The sequence below is a fragment of the Myzus persicae genome, unplaced genomic scaffold, assembly GCF_001856785.1.
Source record: "Myzus persicae strain clone G006 unplaced genomic scaffold, MPER_G0061.0, whole genome shotgun sequence".
NCBI lineage: Eukaryota > Metazoa > Arthropoda > Insecta > Hemiptera > Aphididae > Myzus > Myzus persicae.
This window is the reverse complement of record NW_019104367.1, coordinates 27713-39403: the sequence shown is the minus strand read 5'-3', so window position 1 is coordinate 39403 and position 11691 is coordinate 27713. Positions and strand designations below refer to the sequence as shown.

At 30.3% G+C, this 11691-nt stretch overlaps 2 protein-coding genes across 2 annotated transcripts; both read left to right on the top strand.

Moving 5' to 3' along the window:
- Window positions 1-8294: 8294 nt before the first annotated feature.
- LOC111041564 lies at window positions 8295-9326 on the top strand. Its single transcript, XM_022325865.1, has 3 exons — window positions 8295-8445; window positions 8539-8694; window positions 8791-9326. Exons 1-3 carry the CDS (start codon window positions 8295-8297, stop codon window positions 9324-9326), a joined length of 843 nt encoding a protein of 280 aa, XP_022181557.1.
- Window positions 9327-9871: 545 nt separating this feature from the next.
- Window positions 9872-10471, top strand: LOC111041563. Its single transcript, XM_022325864.1, has 2 exons — window positions 9872-10130; window positions 10188-10471. The coding sequence occupies exons 1-2, from the start codon at window positions 9872-9874 to the stop codon at window positions 10469-10471; spliced, it is 543 nt and encodes a 180-aa protein (XP_022181556.1).
- Window positions 10472-11691: the final 1220 nt, after the last annotated feature.

Below are 11691 nucleotides of genomic sequence, written 5' to 3'. Positions count from 1 at the left end.
AAATACAAAAACAAAAATAAAGACTTTGAACTCATTAAAATTATATTTTTATGCATTTTTCATACAGAAAATAGCCTATTGTATAGTGATGAGGTTTGCTGTTGTTCTGGTATCTACGGAAAGATGACTAATAATTACCTATCCACAGATGAAAAAACCAGCTAACCTCTAAGTCAAAAAGGGGCCGGCACTGGTTAACCAAAAACCAAAAACAATAAAACAAATTTAAAAAACACAAACTTAATTCTTGTATTCAAAATGTTCACACTTTAAAAACGACTTCGGGCTACAAAACCAAACACACTATAACAGCACGGTTTGGCCGGACTGGCCTTTGCTGCACGGACCTAAGGATAAAACGTTAAACAACTAAATACTTCCGAAACAAAGTACAAAATAATTTATACTTAAAACGTTAAATCTACATATACCATATTGCCATATAAGAAAACGTATGGGTATACGAAAAATCACTTAATGCTTTTTTCAATTTTTTTCTACCCGATTTGGGGCAAAATAATGGCCGTACGCTCTTTGACCATAGACCCTTTTTGAATTTTCGTACGCCAAAATATTAAGATCATAAGTTTTGTAGTGATCGAGCGAAAACTTAAAATCCAAAAAACATGTAATTACGTTATTTTTTAAGTACAATGAACATACGAAAAATCATATAACCCCCGAACCAAATATCGGTTAACCTCGATCTCAGTACCCATCAATCAAAAAGTCTTCTGTAATATCCGACTATAAAAACGGCTCGCCGCCCAAAATCTAAGTGTCCGTGCCAAAAAAAAACAGAAAAATACTCCAATTTTGAACTTTCAAAGCCCCAGAAGACTGGGAAAAACGGTTCCTACGGTCACACACAAGACGCCAAATTTGATCACCTACCTCCAATCTAACCATAACTCGAGTTTCAAAAATGTCGAACAAAAACTAAACGTTTTACAAAATACGCCTAGGGGAGGGGGTCTAAGACCCTCGAATACTGGAGTACGTTTTCGAGGGACCTAAACCGAAACGGCCCCTCTAAGTTGAAACCTGCCCTAGAAATATTTAACTCAAAAAGAAGAGCGGAGGGGAAACTTGTGATCGTCCCCGTCCGTAAACCGTTTGCGAATTGCTCCAAGACGATTTGCGGCTGCGCAACGGTGGACATTTTGTGGAGTAGTAAGGTACCTAGCTGTGATGGTCATAATATCAAACTACAAGTAATTATATCTGCAGTCCGCAGATATTAATCCTGCATACAAATGTAAGATAAAAATAATATACGAAACCTTAACTTTCTAATATAATAATATTATAATTGTACTGCGTATATTTTATACCATTTACCAGGTTAGTCTCAGTCTCAGTTTTCCAAATTATGTTGTATTATTTACGTTTGAATAATTACAAAGTTAAATAATGGATATTGGATAAATATTATGTACAATAAAATATGGCCACACGCGCGCACCCACACGCAAAATAAACGTATTATTACATTATTATCAGTGAGTTCTAAATTATCGTCAGGGCCGTATTTAAGGGGTGGTTCGGAGGGGCAATAGCCTCCCGGGAATATGTCAAGGGGGCGCCAAAATTTTTACGAAGACTATAAAAAAGTTTTCGCAAAAATTATACATTATTTTAATAATTAAAATATAATATAATACAAAATACTAAATATTATAAATTATTATAATTATAATAAATTATAATTATTATAGGTAATTGACAATAATTGTACAATATTGTTATTTGTTTCCCAATCTATAACCGCGGAATATTACAACAGCCTCCGAATTCCGAGCGGCGAGCACGGTCACGGCGGACATTATTTATTTTTTGCCGTATCGGTATCGCCCGTATTTCCCATATCACTGTTAAATAGGCTCCCAGTATATACGGTTTGCTAAGAACAACAATTATAGTATTATACCCATATCCATCGGCCATCATACGATAAGAATAATATTGTTTTATTGTTTTGCGTTCATTCGTTGATCGTTCTTATACTTGTCTATGACCATATCGACTATCGTCAAAATTGTACTGTGTTTTCTCTGTCTTCTGTAGTGCTGTTTTGTGAAGTCTGCAGCAAAACTGATTTACTATGTTTAAGTTTCATTTATAAGATTCATATTAAAATATATTATACTTAATATATTTATTATTGATATAAAACGAATCATATTGTTTGTAGATTTTAAAAAAGCTTATGATTCTATTCATAGAGAAAGCCTTATAAATAAACTCAAAGAATTTAGATTCCCAAGTAAAATTATAAGCCTCATTGGAGCCAGCATCAACCAGACGGATATAAAGGTTAAGATAGCGAACACAACTTCTCAGCCTGTGAGGGTAACGACAGGTCTCCGGCAAGGGGATGCGCTTTCCCCAGTGTTGTTTAACCTGGTACTGGAAAAAATAGTACGAGAAATGAACGTTTCAGAAGGAATTGCGCTGGGACAAATAACAATAGGACTTTTAGCATACGCGGACGATATAGCTCTCTTAGGAGATGATATTGAGACGATAAAAAGGCTGGGAAAAAAACTTATAAAGGCTGCAGAGAAAGTGGGATTAACCGTTAACGATGATAAGACAGAATACTTAACTGTTAGCAGAAATAGCAGAAATTACAGACTAGGACAACATATCGAATTAGAAGGACATATTTTTAAGAAAGTCTCACAATTTAAGTATCTCGGATCTATTATTACTCAAGACAATGAACTTAAAACTGAGGTGTCGTCGAGAATACAACTAGCTAATAATGGATACTATGGGTTAGAAAAAGTACTGAAATCTAGGACCCTCTCTAAAAATTTAAAAATAAGAATGTACATGACATTATTACGACCTATTGTCATGTACGGATCTGAGACTTGGGCACTGAGAAAAGCCGAAGAACAGAGACTAGGAGTATTCGAAAGAAAGGTTTTAAGAAAAATATATGGACCGGTCTTTGATAACCAAACAAACGAATGGAGGAAATTGCATAATTATGATATTCAAATGCAGTTTTAGAGGCCTGATATAATTAAAGAGATAACAAAAAGAAGACTCATGTGGGGAGGTCATGCCTGGCGTAAGCAAGGATCTCTTGTTAGGCTGGTAATAGAGGAAGAGCCTATAGGGAAAAGACCTTTAGGAAGACCCAGGTTGAGGTGGGATGACTGTGTAAAGAAGGACATAAAAGCGATAGGACCAGGAATTAGATGGAGAGAAGTTGCAGAGGACAGGAACAGATGGCAAGATTTGTTTATAGCGGCATGGTCTTAAAGGCCGAAGCCAATAGAGAAGAAGAATAAAACGAATCAAAAAAAAAAAACTTTTCGGAGCTGCAAACAAAAAAAAAATTGCAAATTGAAAATAATATTTCAAAACTTCCAAAAATATTTGATTTTTTTTCAAAAAAAGAAATAAAAGGTAAGTATTTTTAGCGATTGTCGGTTAGGTATTAGTTTTATGTTTTATAATTTAGCTCTCGTAGTTACATTTAATACATTTTTAAAATGATTAATATTAATTTAGTTAAAATTACATTAATACAATAACTTCATTATACACTTTGTTGGTTTAAACAATTTTTCAAAGTGTATTAAAATTAACCACCAACCCTCCTAAAACCCTATTAGACATGAGTAAATTTATAAAAGAAAAACAATTCGTTACAATTTTTCCTTATGTTGATGGAGCTTTAAGAATGTTCCTTTGTAATTTGGCCTCCAACTATTCAACCGAAAGGTCTTTTTCTACACTCCGTAGAATAAAAAATTATTTAAGATCATCTATGTCTTCAGAAAGACTTAATAGTCTTGCAGTTCTTAACATAGAAGCTACTCTTACTAAAAGCTTAAATTACTCAGATGTGATAAAAACATTTGCAGCAAAACAAGCAAGAAAAAAAAACTGAAGTAATGATTTTATATATTATAAGGAATTTAATAGTATGTTATATATTTTATATTTATTTTATATTTCATTAGTATATAACCTAAATTCTGTTATTTTTTACCTATCAAGAACAAAAAACTGAAGTAATGATTTTATATATTATAATGTATTTAATAATATGTTATATATTTTATGTTTATTTTATATTTTATTAGTATATTACTTATATTAGTTATATTCTGTTATTTTTTACATTTTTAAATATATTATTAATATTTACTAGGCCACTGCATTTGCTTAGTTTTTTTTTTTTTAATTTTACTTAAATACTAAACACAGACACCACAAATACTTATAGTTAGTATTAGTAGTATTACTTACCAACTAGTTTTAAATTTAATTATTAGCAAAATGGGCAGGAGGGGGGGGCGCTAAAATCTTAAATACGGCCCTAATTATCGTTGATACCGTATTATTATGAACTATGTATATATGTTACGGGCAAAGTGGAAAATTCGGGCAATGTATACAATGTCCGAGGTATATTGGGCAATGTGAATTGTGAAGTATTTATACAAATAATCTGCATAATATTATTTTACCTAATCAATGATATTATATACTAATAATTATTATACTCGTTTATATGGTTATTTATATAAGAATATTACAATTTTTTTAAATTAATTAAATTTTAAATGTATTTAAAGGTAATGCAATAAAATATTATGTGCATAATGTTCAGTTATATGATATTATACATGAAGTTCATTTGTCAATTGGACATGGAGGTAGAAATAGAATGGAACACGAGATTAATAAAAAGTACAAAAATATAACTAGAGATGTAATAATGTTATACTTAAATAATTGCGAATCGTGTAAAAAGAAGGGAAGTACAGCTAAAAAAGGGTTGGTTGTAAAACCAATCATATCTTCTGAAATGAATTCTCGCTGTCAAATTGACTTGATCGACATGCAAGCACAATCAGATGTCGATTATAAATTCATATTAGTTTATCATTATCATCTAACAAAATATATTATGCAGATTATTTGTATAAATACTTCACAATTTACATTGTCCAATATACCTCGGACATTGTATACAATGCCCGGTCACTGTGTACAATGCCCGGGCATTGTATACATTGCCCGAATTTTCCACTTTGCCCGTAACATATATACTACTATCTAGTATATGGCCAGTGATATAAGTAATAGGAATAATATATTTAGTTAAAATAAAATGTGGGTAATTCCAAAATTGTTGTTATCGGACTATCGGAGTATCTGACGACCCGAGTACCCGACCGTTCGTAGACGCTAGAGGCTCGTGTCGCGTCTTCCACTCCGCCACTCACCACAACTGCCAATACTCAATGTCTCAATAGCTAACGAGTAACGATGACGAGTGTCTCGCACTTCCGTCTCCCGCAGTCCCTCGAGCGTATAATTTAGTTAATATATATTTTTTGTGGCATGCCTGTTCAAACACTCCAAACTTATTTAGTAACGTCTTCGTTCTACTATAATAATTGAATACCTTTACGTATGTACATTGCCACCAGCCAATACGGGTAAGTACCTATTAATAAAATGTAATATTTAACTATTATATTATTATACTTATTATCTATTATTATTATACTTATTATCTTATTACTAGTCTAGCATTAAAAAGACTTCAGCACATGCTCAGCTTACAACGTATTTAAATTAAACGTATTTACACAGAATAATGTTTTTTCCGTATTTTTCAATAATTTTCATTTATTACAAAAATTATGGAGAATAATATGACATATCAATTAAATATTGTCTCAAAATAATCTAAACATTATTCAAATTTACAAACTTTTTTATTTCTGTTTGAAAGTCGAATACAAAGTCAAATAAAACCGCTTAGTCAAACTCTCAAAAATATATTATATAATTTGTGTAAATGCCTAGGTGATTTCACTCTAAGATATTAGTCAAATATAATAATAATAATTTATTCAGTTGAATATAACGGGCCCAATAGTACAGAAAGTTTATAGGTATATTACTACATTAGAACAATATAACAGAAAAGATACAACATAAATATAATAAGTATCTCATTTGCAAAGTTTATAACAAGAAATTTAATAATAGTGTATTAGGTATATTATTATTTATTATATTTTTATACCTACCTAGCTACCTATTTTATATTATTTAATAATAACTGTTATAGAATTTAAATAATATATAATTATATATGTAAATATATTTTTTTATATAACCACTGTATAGGTTTTTTTTAATAATAATTAATTATCATATAGATAGGTCACATAATTAGGTATGTATAAAGATAAGTTTTAAATTATTATTTTATAGAAGAACAGGTTATCAATTTTTTCGGGATTTTTTTCTATTAGTATGTTATTATACCATATAGTATGTATGTTATTTATTCAATAAGATTGTAATAATTTATTGTTTCAGTAAATTTTTTGCATAGAAATGTTACTTGATTAAATTATGGCAGATAACAAATAAATATATTGATATATACCGTTTTTAATTTTTTTGACCAAGTTCCGGAAGGTGGCGACGCATTAAACCTATATATTCGGAAAGCCAGGAAAGTTTTCTATAAGAAGAAAATAAGTCTAGGAGCTACAAAGCTTTCGGGGACATAGTAATATGCAGGGCCGTGCCTAGGGGGGTGCAAGAGGTGCGCGTGCACCGGGCGCCAATGACCACCGGGGCGCCAAAAGCATTTTTAATATAATCTAAGTAATATTACTAAAATACTCAAAATTAATATATATTTTTTTTCTCGTCGAATACTACTATCTCCACATAATTAGCATTGCCATGATTGCTTATCGGTTAGGTTAAAAAATATAGTGTTTTTATTTTTGTTTATTTTTAACATTAGTATTTATTTTTTCCCGAAATGACGACGTCGCTGATCACCGTCGTCGAAAACAACTATATTAATATTATTATTGTTACTTGATAAAATTAATTTAATAACATAGACTGCGACATTATCAACGACTGGAACGGGTTGTATCATTTTATTTTGAACCCATGATATCTAGTGTTCAGACGTTTAATGTTTACGTCATAGTGCATATTTTTCATTTGAAATAATTACTCGTTAAAGCCTTAAAGGTAAGTTATTTTTCGTTTAATTGAACAAATAAAAATTTGTTAGTAAATGACACCTGTTTAGTATTATACCCAATAGGTGTCTATGATATTGAATTATTTGATATAAATTTACATATGACTAAAACAAATTTTGCTTTTTAACTGTTATAATTTTTACAATGATATTACAATGAAATCACCCAAAACAACAAATGTTATGAGATACTCATATACAGTTATAATTGTATAACATATTTATTCAGATTATAAATAATAATTATCTTAAAAAAGTAATAGAAATTATCAGAGAAATAAAAATATTTTATTAAAAGCAAAATTTAAAATGTATTAATTTTTATACATACACCCCCCCCCTACTAACCTAGATACTAAGTTTGATGGATCTATAAAAAATGGTGTCACGTAAATACATCGCGGTAAATTTGGGCGCGGTAAACTAGGCGCGGCAAGTTGGGCGCCGGTGTAATATCGTCATACGTAATTTCGGTGAGTGACGATACATGCCTTATGTACAATATTTTATACCTTATTATAAATACCTAGTTTAAAAACAATATGCATAACTTATTGGCAAGTATAAAATATAATTTAAGTCAAATAAGTCAAAATAGTTTTAAATTTTAAAAATATAAATTAAATTGTTCCACAGATATCTAATAATAATAAAACAAAAATGTATACAAATAAAGTTCTAAATTATAATTGCAACTGGATATCATTAAATTGACATGATCTAATACAAAACGACCATATGACGCGCGATAATATTACACCGCGACCAATTTACTGCGCCTAAATTCCCGCGCCCAACTTACTGCGACCAAATCACATGGAACCATAAAAATATTGAACAATTAATTTATTTTAGACTAAAATGGGCCCCCCCAAAAAATCTGGTGCCATGAATAGAAAAATTCAAAAACAAAAATTGGAGGATAATGATAAGTTGTCTAAGCAAATGAAATTATTTTTGTCCAAATCATTGGAAGATAATACTAGTAGATCGGAATTATCCAATGATTTACCACTTTTTAATTCTCTACACCCTGAAGACTCAGGATCAGGAAAACCATGTAGATTTTTCCATTAATGTAGAAGATGATTTGCCTAAACAGACATCAATAAATCAAGACAATGATTCGGTCGTTTCGGATTTCATAAATTCTATACCCTCCACTTCCTCGGATAATAATTTGGAAAATATTGTACAAAAACTATTACATTTCAATGATCAGTCTTCTTAGCCTGAAATGAATGATAAAATTAGAACACTTCTAATAGAACACGGACCAGAACAAGGTAAAAATTCAGATTTTTCCTATTCGGAAAATTTTCAGCAAAGAAAATTTTCAGCAGATTGGTTTTTTAAAACACTCCCAAATGGAGATAAAATTGAACGAAGTTGGTTAATGTATTGTGATGTTACAAAATCCATTCATTGTTTTCCCTGTATGCTATTTCCTTCACAAAAAATGAGTAAGGCATTTATTACAGATCCTAAAACCGGATTTAATGATTGGAGAAAACTTAGTCCGAGAATTCCTGACCACGAAAACACATTTGATCATAAATCTAATGTCTTTACATGGAAAAGTTTTGAAAAACGTTTAAGAGAAGGGAAAACAATCGATAAAGAATTACAAAAAGAAAGTTTAAATGAAAAAGAAAAAGAAAGGTGGAAACAAATTTTAAAAATTATCCTCGATTGTGTTCGTTTTTGTTGTGTTAATAATTTGGCTCTTAGAGGTTCCAGTAATGATATTACTAAGTCTAATTGTTGCATTTTTTTAAACTTGATTGAACTAATAAGTAGTTACAACCCTATTATTGCGCAACATTTATCAAATTCCAATAGAAGAACTACTTATTTATCAAACAAAGTTCAAAATGAGTTCATTTGCTTACTTGGTAATTCTGTCAGAGGAAAAATAATTTCTAATATCAAAGAAGCTAAATATTATTCTATAATTTTTGATTCAACGCCCGACATTTCACATAAAGAACAAATGACTCAAATTGTTCGTTATGTAGCTGAATCCAATGATAAATATATAATTGAGGAAAGTTTTATCGATTTTATAACTACAACTAAAAAAACAGGGCAAGGGTTAGCTGAAGAAATTTTAAAAAAACTTTCCGAAGATGGATTAGAATTTAAAAATTGCCGTGGTCAAGGTTACGACAATGGTGCCAACATGTCTGGAAAAATTAAAGGTGTCCTATCTCGATTACAGGAAATAAATAAATATGCACAATATGTCCTTGTACCGCGCATAGTCTAAATTTGGTTGGAGCCCATGCAGCTCGAGTTTCAGTCAGAATGGTAACTTTTTTCGGGACAGTACAAAGTATATTTAATTTTTTTTCTAGTTCGACTGCTCGTTGGAACATTGTATCTCAGTTTTTAAAATGTACATTGAAATCTCATAGTGAAACACGTTGGGAATCGAAGTATAATGTTGTACATTCATTACTTACTCAATTGAAATATGTTATACAAGCATTACAACACATATCTGAAAACTCAGAATTTGGGGATGGAGTCTCCAGTGCTCAAAGTCTACTTGGTTTGATTAACGTCGAGTTTGTTTATCTTTTGGTTATGTGGGACTCAATTTTAAATCAAGTATATAGAGTTAATATTACCTTGCAAAAATCAAATATTTCTATTTCTAATGCATCAAAAATTGTGATGGGCTTAAAAAATGCTTTGGAAGAAATGCGAAATGAGGGATCAGAAAATATTATTCTTTTAGCAAATAATGTATGTAATGAAGCTGAAATTTCAACAATATTTAAATCTAAAAGGCCAAAAAAAATTAAGAAAATGAGTGGTGAAGAAGCATCTGATTCAACATTTACTATACAACAGGAACTTAAATTGGAGTTCAACCAAGTTATGGATACTTTAATTTTACAAATATCATGGCGTTTTGAAGCATTGTCGAACATTGCTAACGATTTTGAATTTCTTTCTGGGTTCCATCTTAATACGTTGTCAATTGAAGATCTTAAAAAGCACGCTGCTGATCTAGTTTTAAAATATAGTTCAGATCTGAATAGTGAATTGCTAAATGAAATTGAATGTTTTAAGTATCAAGGAGAAGCAATTATACCTAATTTAAAAATGGCAACTTATTTAGACATATTATTAAATGGCATAAAAACATATGAACTAAGCTCAGTGTATCCAAATTTAGTTATCGCTTACAGACTTTTACTTACTTTTCCTGTAACAGTTGCATCTGGGGAAAGATCATTCAGTAAACTCAAGCTAATTAAAACATATCTCCGTTCAACCATGACTCAAGAAAGATTATCGATTCTTGCTATACTGTCAATAGAAAATAAAATGACGCAAACTATCAATTTTGATGATGTTATTGATAACTTCGCATCGATCAAATCTCGAAAAATAAGTTTATGAAAATCAAGTCAAGTACTTATTATATTTTAAAAACTTAATTATTATTGTATTTTATTAAGACTATTTACTCAAAATCCATTCAAAAGTTTAGTAATATTATAATAAGAATTAAGTTAATATACATTTTTAATACTTGTAACCTAAATACAAATAATTAACTCAATGATGCGATTTTTAGTTTGATTAACATATTAACTTAAAATTGTTTACATCATACATTATCACCTATTTTAATAACATGTTTATACTATTATATTATATATACAGATTTGGTGAATTTCTGAGTTAAAATAAAATATATAATAATTATTAATACTATAGCATTTGTCAATATTATTCACAAAATATATTCAAAAAAGGCTCTGTCCCTGTTTATATATTATCATCTTTAGAAGTGTTTGTACTATGTACATGTCGACAAAAAAGTTTAATGTGAAAAATTAGGTAAATCTGACGATTCTATCTTCCTTAATGTTTTTACAAGTATAAGAATATTTAGTTGAGGGGGTGGGAGCGCTAGAAATGATTCTTGGCACCGGGCGCTGATTATGCTAGGCACGGCACTGGTAATATGTGACCGAACAGCCCAGGGGACTGTTTCTTCATACTCCCGGGTGCAAGTAACCATACGCCGTTTTTAATGTTTTTGACCAAGTTTCGGAAAATAGCGACGCATTAAACCTATATATTCGGAAAGCCAGGAAAATTCTCTATAAGATGAAAATAAGTCTAGGAGCTACAAAGCTTTTGGTGACATAGTAATATGTGACCGAACAGCCCAGGGTACCATGTTTTCGTACTAACGGGTGCAATTACCCATGCGCCGTTTTTAATTTTTTTACTTATCTTTAATAATTATTATTATTATAAGCCACCATAAATTGGTGGCTTCCAAAAATTGATTAATTGCGAATTAAAATAGGTGTAAGTACCTGGTAAAATTCCTTAGGTAAAATTCCTGGTTTTTTTGTATAATATGTTTTAATATATCTGTATAATTTATCTTAATAATTAAAATTTGATAAATATATTATATTAAAAAACATGATAAAAATTTTTTTAAAAAAATGAACTAAGACATTTCGAACAGTCTATGCACAAAGTCTGTTATAATATTTATTACTTGTATATCATGCAGCCCTCTAGCAGTACGGGTACAGGATTGTCAAGCTCTAAAAAATTAAGTTGGGAGATAGTAAACTCGGCCCGAGGAAAAAACA